This window comes from Leptodactylus fuscus, chromosome 4 (assembly GCF_031893055.1).
Source record: "Leptodactylus fuscus isolate aLepFus1 chromosome 4, aLepFus1.hap2, whole genome shotgun sequence".
NCBI classification, from domain to species: Eukaryota; Metazoa; Chordata; class Amphibia; order Anura; family Leptodactylidae; genus Leptodactylus; species Leptodactylus fuscus.
Window position 1 is genome coordinate 72,253,234 of NC_134268.1, and position 15,333 is coordinate 72,268,566.

A 15,333-nucleotide genomic window follows, 5' to 3' on the forward strand; every position below is an offset into this window, starting at 1 on the left:
ATAGTACTGCCCATGGATGGGCTTGCAGAATAGAACTAAGCATGGTTTCAGGCATCTGACCCCTGGCATTTAGTAAGCAATTGGAGTACATGACAGATATATGCTGCATTGGCACACAGGACACATCTGTGAGATGACTAAATGTGACTAATGGTGGTCACAGATCTTATTGTGGTTATTACAATCACTGTGTGTTTGTCCACTTGAAAACTTGTAATATACAATGTCTTCTAGGAAAAAAAGGTTAAACTGTAACGTTTCAATAAAAATATTCCACATCAATTGAAATACAAGAGCTATTGTGGCTCTGGCTGGGATATTTGGAAGACCAAGGTCCACGTGCCGCGCATGTGCTGACATCAGCGAACAGCACAGCTGTACAGCATCTGGTTTGCAGTCTGATGGTTTTACGGGAAATCATAGTATATAAATCATCTTGTGCAAAATAGACAACTACTTAGTATTGTCCTCTATACTAGAGAAACATTCCATGGCATGAAAACATTGGGGTAATGGATGTGCCACACACAAAGCATGAAACTGTGCTCTGAATAATGCAAAAGGCTTCTGGACACAAGATAAGATCTAGTAACTGTTTATGACATTTCTTTTCCCATCTTGTATATTAGACCTCAAAGCTTTCTTTATTTATTTTTGCAAGGATCTTAGAATGGTAAAGCAAAGACACAACTCCTTCTTGTGTGACAGCTGTTACCTTCAGGAAAACAGACCCAGAGTCACTGAAGCAAATAGCTGTACATGGGTGAACTACATCCTACAAATGAGGCTTATAGGAGTTGTCCAGGCAAAAATGGACAACCTTTTCAACTTTTAAATCAGACGGGGGGCATTGAAAAAACTAAAATAAATGCATGCTCACCTGTCCCCAATGCTCCGGTGTCCTCCCAAACATCCCATTCTGCTCTGGTAGCTTCTCCTGTGTCTCTTATGGAGTTCCATTGAAGCCACTGAGGCCAATCAGCGAAGGGCCTGCGATGCCACCACCTGTGACATCACTGGTCCTCTTCCTGAGGCTGCTGACTGCCCTTATTGGTCATGTGACCGCTGAGGCCAATCAGCAGCTTCAACAGAACTCCAAAAGAGACCCGGGAGAAGACGTCGGAGCAAAAGACCCGGGATGCAAAGGAGGACACCAGAGCACCAGGAACAGGTGAGTATGCGTTTACTTTTTTCAATGCCCCTGACTAATTTAAAAGTTAAAAGGGTTGTCCATTTTTGCTTAGACAATCCCTTTAAGAGTCAGTAGAACAAAACTTCCACAATAATACTATGGTAAGTTCCTCTTCCCAAATGCTAGTAATAACAGCTCAAGGAGGCACTACTAGTTCACCTTGGTAACCCGAGGTCACTGAACAGACGTCTTTTACGTGTTGTATTGTATTTGCTGAACCCATAAATTTAACAAATATGCCCACTGACGGATGTTTTCTGAAACCTCAGAACTAGGTTTTTGAACTAAAAGCAAATATATGAAGATGGTTAAGTCTGTTCTGCTACTATCCTCCACAACACTAAGGCAGGGTTCACACTACCGTTGATGTCCGTTTAACGGACGCCTACCATAACGGACAGTAAGTGATGGCTATTAGTTACTGTCTGTTATATGTCCGTTGCCCATAGCCCTCAATCTAAAAATAAAAAACAAAACAAAAACGACACTTACTGTCCATTTTTTTCAAAAGGACAGAAAAGTCCTGCATGTGGGTTTTTTTTTGTCCACTTGAAAAAACGGACATGATTGTAAATGGACACTAAAGGACACAAGATAAATCCCACTGAAATGAATGGAAATTGCAAACAGACCAGCTAGTGTCTGTGGCTAAAATCTTGTACGGGCAATGCTAAGCGGACACCAACAGTAGTGTGAACACCCCCTAATGCTATTTCTATATATTAGTTGTGTGAACAGCTTTCCATTCCATGGTAATATATCCAACAGTCTGTCCACTAGGTCAAGACTATGTCCACCTATGTGGGTCATCAGCCAGTATTTTCAGCGAGCCTACTTTTGTCTATAAACATGACATGCAAAAAATAATGACACACTCCTAATATTCAAAGAACTGAAGGGCTTGGCTTTACCACTCTGTTCTTCCCATGGTCACACCCAGACTCTTTTATAAAGCTGAATGTTGACTAACAGGATCCTAAGGCTAGCCATACACCTTAGACAGACGTGGGCCAAACACTACCATTATCGCATTCCCCCACACATATGCACTTTAGGCTTGGCGAAGTTTGGATGTTCCTCTGGCAAGGGCTTAATGCCCCTGAGTACATAAAAAAGGGCAAGTAGATCTCCAACCACCTGATGTGCCTTTTCCAAACATCTGCCATCAGGAAAACATTCGGGACAACCCCATACATATTAATCTTACGTCTATGGCTGGTGTAAGAGACTCGCTCGTTTGCATGTCTCCTTTCGGACCGAAGTAATGCCTTATGTTTCTGACTAACAACATTTATACTCTATAAATAATTCATATATGGACAAAACAGTATTGATCGTACAGTGTAGTAACTGGAACAAAGAAGACTGTTGAAATTAAGGGCCCGCATGAGTCTTCATTGTGTTTTTTTTTTTTTTTTTTACCTCTGAGGCTTCATATGTAATGGTTTTTGTTTCTGTATGTATTACAGGTACATCCTTAGTAGAAATTTCAGGCTTTTCTTCTCCTGCAATAGTGCCAAAAGTGATGATCTCTGTTTTCACAAGGGGAGACTAAGAGCAAACAAAGAAAGGACATGATTTAAATAAGGTTTCCTTGAAAATGAAAAAAAAAAAAAAAAAAACACTATTGCAATTTTATTAAAGGCCTGTTTACACCTAACAACTTCTACATCCTTAGAATAGGTCATCAATATGAGACAGGATGAAGTCTTAAAGCCAGCACCACTGCGATCAGCTGAATGAAGGCGCCACTACACTCAGACAAGTGCTGTGACCTCTTAGCTGTGAATGGAATGGAGTGGTTATATCAGGCACCACTGCTAGGTTATGTATGGTGATGTGCCTGATATTGTTGGTGATTCCCATTCACTACGGAGCTTTATTAGAATCAAGTAACTTTAAGGTATAATAGCAGAGGCTGCAGAGCTCATCCAATTGCAACCCCTTCAAATCAACTAACTAGTGGTGTTGAGGTAGTGACCTCCGCCAGAATACGGAGGAGGTCACTACCTCAACAGTGGGAGTAATGGGTGTCAAATGCACACACAACTGATATTCATGGCCTCTCCTAAGGATGAGTCATCAATATAAAGATCCCAGAATATCTCCTTAAGACTGAAATGGATCCAAGTAATCACACCTAGTAATACACAAGACAATCAACGTAACATAGCTGTTAATGGAAATTGGTCAATTAGACATACAAGATAGCTGAATTGCTGCATTTGCATTCAGTCTTCGTAAATGCAATAATTATAATGATGTAAATGTACATATTATGCTTGCAATGAATTGTTCATTAGTGAGTAATAAGACTGTGAAGTGTAAACAGACCTCAACTTACATTTGCATTATGCCAACATAATCCTTAGGGCAATCCTCTCTAAAACAAAGTATTGCCTACCAGATTTGTACCCTGTACTGACAAGGAGCTACAGCTCTGAAAGAGTTTAGCTTTGTACTTAAGTCATGTTTCAAGGCTCACTTCTGCAACAGCCTATCCTTACGATAGTTCATTAATATCAGATTTGCGAGGGTCTGGTACTCAGGATCCCCACAGATCAGCTGTTCCAGGACAAAGCGGCTCCGGGTAAAGTTTACATGTCAAAGGCCAATGAAGTCTATGGCACTGTGCTTCAGATTGCACAGTGAGTAAGCAGTGCTGCTCCCAGCATGTAAACTTTAAGTAACTGCTGATCTGCAGAGGTCCTGACTATTGGACCTTCAAAGATCTAATACTGATGAACTATCCTAGAAGGTCATCAATATTGCAAAGGTAGACATAGCTAGGTAGTCACTTAGAGATGCTGCTAGCAGAAAACAGAAGATTCTGACGCTCTCAGAAGCTGCAGCACCATATAGGACAGTAAAGAGAAGTACTGAACAGTATTAATGGGAAAACAGCACTTGAAGTGTAATACAAATTTCCTATTTTCTCTGTACAAAGTTTGTTACATTTTCTTAAACTACTGATTTATGCTAAATCTGTTGAAAACTTAGTGAGCATGTACTGTATTTCTAACTTCTTAAGACCCTTTATCATTTTCATCAGGTTTTTGTATACATTTATTTAGTAAAGAAAATGGTGCAATAAAATCATGTGCTGACAGATTCCCATTAAAAGTGAAACTTTTATAGAACATCTAGAAAGAGTCAGTCTAGCACGATACTGGAGCACATACAACAAAGGCTCTGGAATTGTGCATGAAAGGGGTCAGTACACCATTGTGATTACCCAAACTAATTTATCATAACCTGATGGGTGCACTATTTGTCTGTGACTAGATAATGAACCACTGCTCTTAACTAGTTTATCTCCATGAACATCCTAAATGTCTCTTTTTTTAGGCTAGGGTGACTTTAGCCAAGACTAAATATGACTATATTAGTGAATGGAGTCAAAGTAGGACCCCAACGTCTAGTCTCAAAAAAAGTGGAACACTACTCTTTTTTTTTTTTTTCTTTTTTTTTGCGGGGGTCACAATGCCACTCCATTCACTAAAATTACTGAGCGAGTCACAAGGGGAGCTGGTGATTTTTGGTCACACTATGTGAACTGCTGCAAAAGTTGCAGTCTAGCCCTTGTCTTAGAAGTGCTTCTGTCTCGTGACTGTCATGAATCAATCTTGAGATAGGAGACAAAGTCTCTGAACAGAGTTATATTTTACAAACAATACTTAATCTGTGAAAAAGTGAGTTTAACACACAGAACACTTTTGGCAGGCATAACTAAACACAAAGCATGTAATAGAAAAACCATTGAAATTAAGCAAAATGAAAATAATGGAATGCTAATGTGCAATGCTCTAAATACCACAGGCGTGAATTGCCAACTGCACACACAAACAGGCATTAAATGAAAACACTTGACATCAGCCAGTTACCTCCTCAAGAGGCTTGCTATCCAACACATCTGCATCATGAGTCGTTTTGCCATGCTGCTCCTCCAGAGCATAGCTAGCAACAGAAGCACCAGCAGCCCCATCTTCCTCTTTAGCAGCTTCCTCTGTTAATGCAGCACCCTTACTCCCATTCAAGCCAGAAGCAATGATTGTGCTTGCCTGCTCTGCACCATCCACCAGATGAGCAGAATCCCCACTTGCATGCATAGCCCCCGTTTCCTCCAAACTGATTATTCCCTGCACAACCTTCTCTTTCGTTCTGTGTTCAGTGTCCTCCTTTCCAGTTATTACACCAGTGGTCTCCCATTCCGTGTTTGTTTCAATTTTCTGCAAGGAGAATAATGCATTGTTAGCCAGGCAACATGTAGTGGCAACAAGGGGTCAACGTTTTTCAGAAAACAGCCGATAAAAATAAAAATACTAAACACATAAGAGAATATGAATACACCGAACTTCGCAAAAATATAGCAATCGAGTAATGCCATTACAAAGTTCCATGGACTTTTGCTTGAAAATACACTTATATAAAGTGGAAGAATAGAATTCTAACTTCCAGTCATAATTTGTATTTTTTTTTTAAAAGGCTAAAAATATCTTATATTATCTCCACGTAATATAAGACAATGATGTGCACGGCATCTGTAACCTAATATAAAGAATTCTCTGCATTTTTGGTATACCTAATGGACCACCAAATTAAGTGTTGTAGTGAAAGTGAATTTATTTACATTTTATACATGTTTGGCGCCCACTTTAAGGATATAATAAAATAGCACTTAAGCTTGCTTGTCATACAGAAGTATTTTATTTATTTCTCACTTGCTGCTCATTTTATGTCCCATTAAATGCAAACTGCTTAGCAATAGAATTTCCATTACTTGGCACCAAATGGCTAGGAAGCGTCATCACTTTGCTCTGTAGGCTATATTCACTGTATATATTTCCAGACACATTTTATCTGTATCATTTTCAGAGTATTATCTAAATGATTCTAAGTGTGGAAGTGATTGGAGCCCATTGTGACAAGGCGGATACAGAAACGCCAGTCTCGTATTACCCATTCCTTTCGGCATCACGTTTTAAAAGCAAAGGCAAACTACAAGCAAAAGTTGAATAATAAAACTAATAAACACATCCAATGAGCAGCCACCTGAGCCCAGTTTTGTGAAGTAGTTGTAACCTCTCCTATGAACTCAGATGGCTTTCTTGTAGATTCTAACAAACTGTAGATATCAGAACCATCCTTGAGTTTGTCACCAGAGGACTGTTTGGTCTAAACAGACAAAGAAATGAAATGTCATATTGAGAGGATAGAGACATAAATAGAAGGAAAATAAAGGACGGGTAGATAGAAAAAGACACAGATAGTAACAACAAAATAGAAAATAGGAGTCATTGAGGAAGAAAGAAATATAGATATTATAGGATCAGATTTCAGTAATATTCACTCCCCAGCAGTTCCAGCAATGTGACTATTTCATTATAAGGCTACTCAGAACTTGAAAATTCAAATGTCACTTCTGTCAACCCAAAATCTCCCTTCCTCCAAGTCACACTCGCAAGCATCCAGAGATGGAAATATTGGATCTGTTTGTGGGCGTCTCACACTTTAGAGATGCTTTAGCTGTACATGACACGAAGCAACAAGAAGGTTGCCAGTGATTTTCGTTCTCTTAGCAGTACTTGCAAAATACTAACAAATACCCATACAAAGTCACTATATTGTTAGTTATTTCAGTAAAACTATCCATCTGCGAGAACACCACCAACCCAGTGCTAAGCGTCTTATGGCCCTGCTAATGTAGCGCAATATTTGAAGGAGTGTGATATAAGGTTATTACATTTTCAGTTTTTAAGCTAAGACTAGACACTCCAGAATTGTTACATTATAGGCGATACAAGTACTTAGTATAACAGACAAGTCGGAGAGGTGACAGGTCCTCTTTGAAACGTTGGTGAGAGCATGGAAATATTAATTCACATGTCCCCGATAATAGATGTTGGGTCAATTTAACAAGTTCAGAAGCCCTATTAGCAAGCCTCTAAAGACTCAAATATACATGTAGAAGTGTTTTAGTCAAAGGTTGTAAAACATAGAGAGAAAAGAGCTGATAGTATGAGTAAGAGGAGATGAAATCACATAACCATAAAGATTAGCAGGAGAAACATACAACACAAGGAGATCTGGGGAAAGAAGAAGCCATGAAGGTTAAGGACGTGGCAGAACCAAGAACGTAAAAGTAGCATTCACCTCTAGTGCCTGTAAGAAATGCTGGAAAGCAGAGGGCCCTATTCAACAACCCAAATTAAGAAAAAAAAATCTTTCTGTAGTAAACTACAGGACATACTAAAGACATAGAATGTGGTACCCAAAGAACTAAATGTATGGCTAAAAATGGCACACATTTATTTCAACCATTGTTTGGTGGATGTTCACACCACTGGCTTCATCAAAATGAAGTTATTAACCTCTTCACAGGATTAAAATGTACATTTTAACTTTTCAATAATAACAATGGCAAACAACTTTTTATCTGTGCTACCATAGCTAGAAATTCCTGCAAACCCTGCACATCCCTTAGGTAAGGAGGTCACATAGCCGTGATTAAAACTGGACTGCTTTACAGTGAACTTGGTGCTTGTTCACACCTCATCTACGTTCCAGGATCCTTGGGCTAATTCCCTAGACATGATGGAGGAAATCTCTAACAGTTTCCTATTACTCATTAAGGCTAAGCAAAAATGCATTATGTTTTGTTTTATCTGTGGTTTTTATTCCCTTATTCTGCAGCTGTTGTTTTCCAGCAATGTGTGCACTAGATTAGCCGGAATCTCATTCACTTTCCTGGCATTGTAAAATTCTGAGTTTTTCCCTCTGCATTTAGGCTAAAAGAGGTAATGCACTCAACCCTTCTCCAGAGGTGACATGGGAGTTCTATGATCTATCTAGATGGTACTTACACTCTTCTATGAACATTGCTGTTGAGGTTTATCATTATATTCACCTAACAAAATACATTGCAGCACTGAAAATCGAAACACTGAGTTCAATGGCTGGATACTCGAGTGCAATAATACCTGGATAAACATGTACAGTGACACAGGAATATATGGATACGCAAGTACAGATAAAAAGTAAGATGCCATTATTAAGAATGGGACAGAAATTGGAAATTCTTAATCTGAGAGGGGCATTTTGCCAAAAGCATTTATTATCTAGTTAATGAATAAGTGATCAAAGCTATGCCAGTTGGGGGCAAATACTGGGGAATAAGAGGTCTGGGGTTTCCCATTCTGACTGGTGGATGTCCAAGTGATTGAACCTTTCCTGATCTAGCATTTATTATAATAAATGCTTCTGGCTGAAAGACCCCTTTAAATGTAAAACCCCATTAGTATATCCATACGCTGCAGGAAATAGAGTGCCATTTATTATTATGGAGCAGGCTTTCCATACCACTGTGTTTACAGTTTTCGTGCGTGCACATCACTTTGTGAGATTTTGCTGAATAGGGCCCATAGCTGTTAGATCTGATAAACTGCTGAAGCACACACATATAGAAATGGCAAGCTGCATCACTGCTACAATTTCAGTTATTTGTTCGGTTGGTTATAAAGCTTTACGGTGCCTACTTTGGTTGCAGTGCTTATAAAAGAAAACAAACAAAAACGGATAAATGTCGCCTGCCAAAATAAAGTGAAGCTGCAAGTGAACATAAGGGTATTGTGAAGCGGGAATGTCTGCAATTCATGCTTGTGATCATTAGGATGGGGCAGAGAGTTACTGCCGCTTGTTACCACCACTTTGGATGCTGCCGATTCTGTGACATAGTGAGCAGTAGCAATGGTAAACGGTTGGTCTCTTGTGTATCTCCATTCAGACAGCTTCTTGTCTTTCCATGCTGGAGCTTCTGTTTTAATGACTTCATAATCAGGATAACCTACAGTCTTCTCAGTGACCACGCTTTCGATTATCTTCATTTCCGTGTCCACATCCTGTACCTTTGTTAGACCATCTTCCATTGGACTTGCCAGTTGAGAGTCTGACTCTTTAATGGGAGTCAGTGACTCAGAGACTCTCCGCTTTATGGTCAGTCCCTCCTGGCTTTTCCTGCCCTTCTCATCACTAACTGGTTCTAGAATCTCAAACTCTCCTACACCTGGAATTCGTTTCACAGTCTCAGAAATGTCTTTCTCTACTTGTTTAATGACTTCGAGTGAGGAAGGCGTTGACACCTTGTCACCTTCTTTACCTTTACTTGTCATCGTTACAATTTTACCAGACACCGTGTCATACGTCTTTCCTAATGCATACATTTTCTGTCTGTTTTCCTCTTCTCTTGCTCGAATTTCCATTTTCAGGGAATCCAGACTCTGAGTTCCAATAGGACTGGTTTTAAAGGTTCCAGCTGGTTTTTCACTGCTCACAGTTGTTACCTTGTAAGTCATAATGCTTTTTGTTTCACCATCAACTACCTTAGTGGGTACTTTGTCTACAATAACCCAATCCTCAGTGCCCTAAGTGAGATATAAAATCTAAATTAGAATTTGTCACTCTATTATTTACTTCTATGGAACTGCAGTAAAATGCAGGGGCAAATTTATCAATGGTGTCGTAAGAACGACACTTTACGGAGGGTGAACAAGCTGGTATACTATCTCTTCTTTATAGCACGTTATGGCTGGTCATATAAGTGCACAAATAAGGTGTGAATTATTGCGAGCGGTTTGTCACAACCTTTTGATACAGTAGCAGATCAGGATTAAGGAATCGGGCTCTTGTGCCACATTTCTGGCACACTTTGTTTGATAAATCTGCCCCCCATTACCTGCGTTGGGCAAATTTCACACTGTTCAATAGTAAATATGAAATGAACAGAATGTGTGATATATTCTGTCCTAGCTTACACTAAGCAATGGAATAATCCTCTTTAAAACATTTTTTAGCTGCTGTTTATAGCAATATAGCATAAGTCATGAAGACCTGATTTATATTTAAAGTGGAGGATTATATCTAGATTAAACGAATAAAAAAATAACCTCTGGGGATGATGGGATAGTTTTCTGCATAATGATTTGATGAGAAGTAGCCACGGGGCTGGTGGCTCTGGCTTCCCGAAGTTTCTTCACTATGTCCCCTGGCTAGTGGGAGAAAAACCAATAAGAATTCAAGAATCAGAAGAATTTTAGTTTCATTGAAAATACATTTTTTTTGATAACAGTGCAACTCTGAACAGATATACAGATCTAAACTAGGCACTTGAAAATGGAGATACTTCTTTGGGCTGAAAATTTAGGACAACGGTGCTCATCAATTTATTCCTTTAATGGTCATGCTCAATGGAACCTCCTAATCTCTGTAAATGAGGAATAAACTTTCCAAAAAACCTATAGAAAAATACCAAAAAAGCCATCCACTGGCTGTATCACATAAATTCTGAGACATTCCCCCTCATATCAAGAAAGGATATATGTAAGTGAACCATTTACATGATAAGTCATAAGCTGAACAATACACAGTGACCCACAGGCAATGGGTTTATAGAAGCGTTTACCTGAGATTCTAACATTGAATAGCTTGTCCTTTCCAAAGAAATGCGTCTTTCTAATTCTTCTTTTTCTTCTTTGGTCTGCTTTGGAAGACAGATTAAATTATCATTGATATCACTTATTCCTTCCCTTCATACATCCAGAAAAAGAACATTAATTACTCATCTCATTAACTGCAGGTCAGAATATGTGCCAAACTGCAGAAATGCACTTGGGTATTTAACCTTGTAAAACACTGAATATTCAGACCGGAGAGATGTACATTAATGCTTTCAGACGTTACGGACCAGTGACTGGTTACCACCTCCAGTGCATGACCTATTCTCAATTTCAGAGGACGTATCCTTCACTGTTGTAATAAAGGTCACAGTTGCACTTAGACAAAAACGTATGTGATATGTATTGAACTGGTTTCCTAAAGACCTGTACCACTGCTGGATGGACCATTGAATACCTTAAATATATGTATGAAAGTATAATAATAAAAAATAAAGACTGCGCCAGGGACCTGGCAATTGTTCCAAATTCAATATATGTAAAAATAAAAAAACATTTAAAAAATAGCACTCAAAAAGATCATAGCAAAATATGTGAGGGCCTTGTATGTTTATTGCCTTATATCAGCGGTGTTTCAGCTCAAAACACTTGAGCCTTTTTCAAGCAATGAGATGGTGTTCAAGTGTAAGTATATCAAGTATCCAAACATGATTAATAGCTAAATTAGCAATCAAGTAAAAATGTGAAATCATTCATCACATCCATAAGATGTATACAAGAGTGATCACTGCAAATATAGTAAACATCGGTAATTGCATAATTAGCACACAATCAAATGCAAAGTATACAGTGTATATATATATGGTCAAAAATACCTATAATTACACATACAGTGCAGCTGTTATAGATTAGAATTACCTAATAATATTCAGAATATCCATTATCTAACAAACACAACCGCGCATGTGCGGATACCAGAGCAACAATTGTCTGCGCTATACTTGGTATATTGCAAGAGAGTGCGACCATCTTGATAAAAGTGACACATTTTTACCTGATTGCTCATTTAACTATTAATCATGTTTGGATACTTGATATACTTGCACTTGTACAAAATCTCATTGCTTGAAAAAGACTCAAGTGTTTTGAGCTGAAACATCGCTGATAGGAGGCAATAAACCATCCTCACATTTTTCGCTATAATCTTTTGGCAAGCTGCCTGTGTTTATATATATATATATATATATATATATATATATATATATATATATATATATATATGTGTGTATCAAGTTAATGGATCAAATTATATTTACACACTGGGGTTGGGTGATTATGACTTAAATAAAAATCATGATTAATTGAGCAATTTACCTCGATATTAATGAATGAACAATTATTTTAGGACCTTCCCCTTTTTACATACCACACCCCCTATTTATATACCACACCACGCCACTGAATTTTGGTTTTGGTTATTCACATATCAGTAATCCTGATTGGATATTGTAGAATGAGTGACATATCCTTCAGCAATGGCAGTGTAAAACAGAATGGCATGGAGACTTTCAATTTTGATTATTTTTCTGTACATAACTTCCCAATAAATGGCTATAGTCCAATAGAAACCAATGCTTGGGCAGGCTCAAAAGCTGGCCATACTAGCTGTTTAACAAATCTTCCTTTTGGCAGAACCTCTCTGCAACCCCCCATGCTAATGCACACTTGACCAAATGTGAATATGTTCTAAATGGGGAGAAAAGAGGAAGCCAGTGGCAGAAAACTTTGACTGATCTCCCCAAGAACAAATGGACTGGAGAGTCAGGAGGCCATATACATTAGATGGTCAGCCAGTTCTGCCAAAATCGATTAGCATATATCTAATGTGTATGGTTTGCTCAAAATCCAGCTCTAGTCTGGATAACTGGATAATATATATATATATATATATATATATAAGCTGGAAATGTACAAATTCAAAGTAATTAATTCAATACAGGTTCTTACTTGGGATATTGTTCCCATGCTCTGTAATAATCTACAGAAGTGTGTGATATAGTCCTGCACTGACCAGTTAAAGCACATAGGAAAAATATGTATATAATAAATGATTCCCTTCCTATTATATTAATCATGATGAGAAGTGCGTCTGTCTAAGCTGTCTGTGCAAAGGGAAACTCTGCACACCCTATATGCCAACTTCGGAAACTGCTGAACACAAATGGTGAGTTGGTGGGATTTCCATGTTCAAGGACTATCAGTTATACCTCTCCTGTTTTAGATAGTGAAGTTATTTTACCTCTTTTAGTATTACATTAATACCCAACCATAAAGTACACCTTTGGTCAGAGAAATAAGTTAGAATTACTTCCACAGGCATCTCTAGATCTGTGTGATGTAAGAAATGCGTTGTGTGCTCGGAGTCTGTGCTGTCTCCCTCTGCTGCTCCTTGTCATGCTGTTTTACTGTAACAGAGAGTACATTCCTCACTTTTCACTACCTTCTTATATTTACTATGTTACATTACACAGATATTTTCGTTTCTGAGCATGCACATAGGAGAACTGCTGCTGATATATATAAAGATGTTTCCATATATTCAATCATTTTCTGCACAACTACTGGCTTAAAATGGTTATCCACTTTCAGTCCAATATTGACAAACAAATGTACAATAAAAAGATATACAATTTTCCAATATACTTTCTGTATCCATTCCTCATGGTTTTCTAAATTTCGGCTTTCTGTCATTCATTCTGTTACTTCTAGAGGATAAAACTCAGCCGATCCGAACAGCACGCACGCATTGAAATGAATGGACGTAGCCGGCATGTGGGGGGTTAAGTGGCCGGCCGACGTCAAAGCGGAAGTACCAGGTGCTTCCATTCATTTCAATGCGTGCGTGCTGCTCGGATCGGCTCATCCAAACAGTACTCGCTCATCTCTAGTCATGTGATTTACGGTCCATGGTCAGGTGATGAGCGCACATGTACTCAGCTGTGCACCTGTGTACTCATCACATGACCATGGACGGTAAATCACATGACCATGGTCAGAGTTTTATCCTCTAGAAGTAACAGAATGAATGACAGCAAGCCGAGATCTAGAAAACCGGGAGGAATTGATACAGAAAGTATATTGGAAAATTGTATATATTTTTTATTGTACATTTGTTTGTCAATATTGGTCTGAAAGTGTCCCACCCCTTTAAAGACATCAGGTATTATAATGGTAATCAGGTTAGCCAAATTTCCTATACAGGTGCTAGCTATGTAAGACCTGGCTCCCAGGGCACTGACCTCTTCAGGCACAAGTGGTTCAATCATAGGAGCATCTTCCTGTCTTGCTGCAAGTCGGACTGGAGAAGTAGACAGCCGCTTCTCCCACTCGCTGGCAGCCGTTGTATCTGTTGAAGTTTCCAAAAACGTCCTTTTCAGCTCACTGATGTTGGTCTGATGTTTCATTAATTCTTCCTGATTTCTATCAAACTCCTAAGTGAAAACAGATCATTTATCTGTACAACTCGTCACGGTTATGCTAAAAAACAAGCAACAGAAACTTTTTTTTTTTTCCAGGCAAATTTTGAAGCCTGCTTTACCATACTTCTATTTATGTTTTAGTTGCTTGCTTTTACAGCCAATGAAGAAGATGTGCAGAAAAAAAAGGAGATAGGTTAGTATCAGGCTTACCAGAGAGAACTAGCTGTCACCACAAAGCTACAACACAATTTGGTGAAAAGTGAGTCTGGAGGGGATTACCATAGTGAGCTGTGATAATCTACGTGAAGGCTAAGAGAATAACATCAAAATATAAAGCTACACTTTATTTAACAAAATGATATAGAAGAAGTACAACTGCACATGTCTAGGCATTAAAAGAAATGACACTGAAATCCACTCGGTTTACTAGGAGGTGGGGGACACTCAGTCCATGCCAATAATCCAACACACAAGTGCATGCAGTGGTATGTACCAATACCAACCTCTAACATAAGATTACTATGTTTGACATAAACATTTTCACCCTTTATGCGCTTAATGAGACTATTCTGAAAAAGTGAAGAGAGGGAACATTAAGATACACACAAAACGTCGGACAATGATGATTTTGCACTCATGTTCCACCAATACCACACAGGCACTAAACAACATAAAGAAAGAACCGTGCGGATCTGAAGCCCCCAAGAGATATTACCTGAGTTTTTGCATCTGTATCTTCTTCTTGATCCGACTGGATGCATTGGAAAATATAAAATATTACAGTATAAAGATAACCTTGTATATCATTGCATCTGCATAGCTGTGAGTAAAGTGTGGGGGTCAGGAGTACCCTATGGTTGTTTGCTTTCTATACAAGATCTGATGCCTCAGTATCTTCTTGACCAGAAGTAGTTCAATATATTGAAAAACACTCACATCTAATATACAACCACCTTACTTAAGTTCACATTGCACCCTTTTCAAGATGTAACAGATGACAGAAACTGGTTTTGCTCTGTGGACTTGGATCTATTATTATAGATGTATTTGCATATTTCTAAGTAGTGCCATACATAAATGACATGTATCCTGTGGATTTATGGCCAATATGTAATGGAAGAATTTTTTTTTTTATTGTTCACATTTCCATCCACTAATGGTTTTGTACCCTAAGCTACTTTAGTAACAATGTATACAGCGCCCCTTTAACAAT

At 38.5% G+C, this 15,333-nt stretch overlaps 1 protein-coding gene across 6 annotated transcripts in view; it reads right to left on the reverse strand.

The window, feature by feature from the left end:
- Nucleotides 1–15,333, reverse strand: part of EPB41L3 (erythrocyte membrane protein band 4.1 like 3) — a 145,749-nt gene that overhangs the window by 11,835 nt on the left and 118,581 nt on the right. For 3 of the 6 annotated variants that reach the window (XM_075270642.1, XM_075270641.1, XM_075270640.1), the window contains 7 exons: nt 13,941–14,132; nt 10,650–10,727; nt 10,135–10,236; nt 8,893–9,612; nt 6,245–6,367; nt 5,077–5,421; nt 2,615–2,743 (listed from right to left, as the gene is read on the reverse strand). In XM_075270642.1, coding sequence (XP_075126743.1) covers nt 2,615–2,743; nt 5,077–5,421; nt 6,245–6,367; nt 8,893–9,612; nt 10,135–10,236; nt 10,650–10,727; nt 13,941–14,132 — 1,689 coding nt within the window. Of the gene's footprint in view, nt 1–2,614; nt 2,744–5,076; nt 5,422–6,244; nt 6,368–8,892; nt 9,613–10,134; nt 10,237–10,649; nt 10,728–13,940; nt 14,133–14,623; nt 14,690–14,835; nt 14,872–15,333 lie in introns of all 6 variants that reach the window. The other 3 variants (XM_075270638.1, XM_075270636.1, XM_075270639.1) reach the window with 2 other exon arrangements.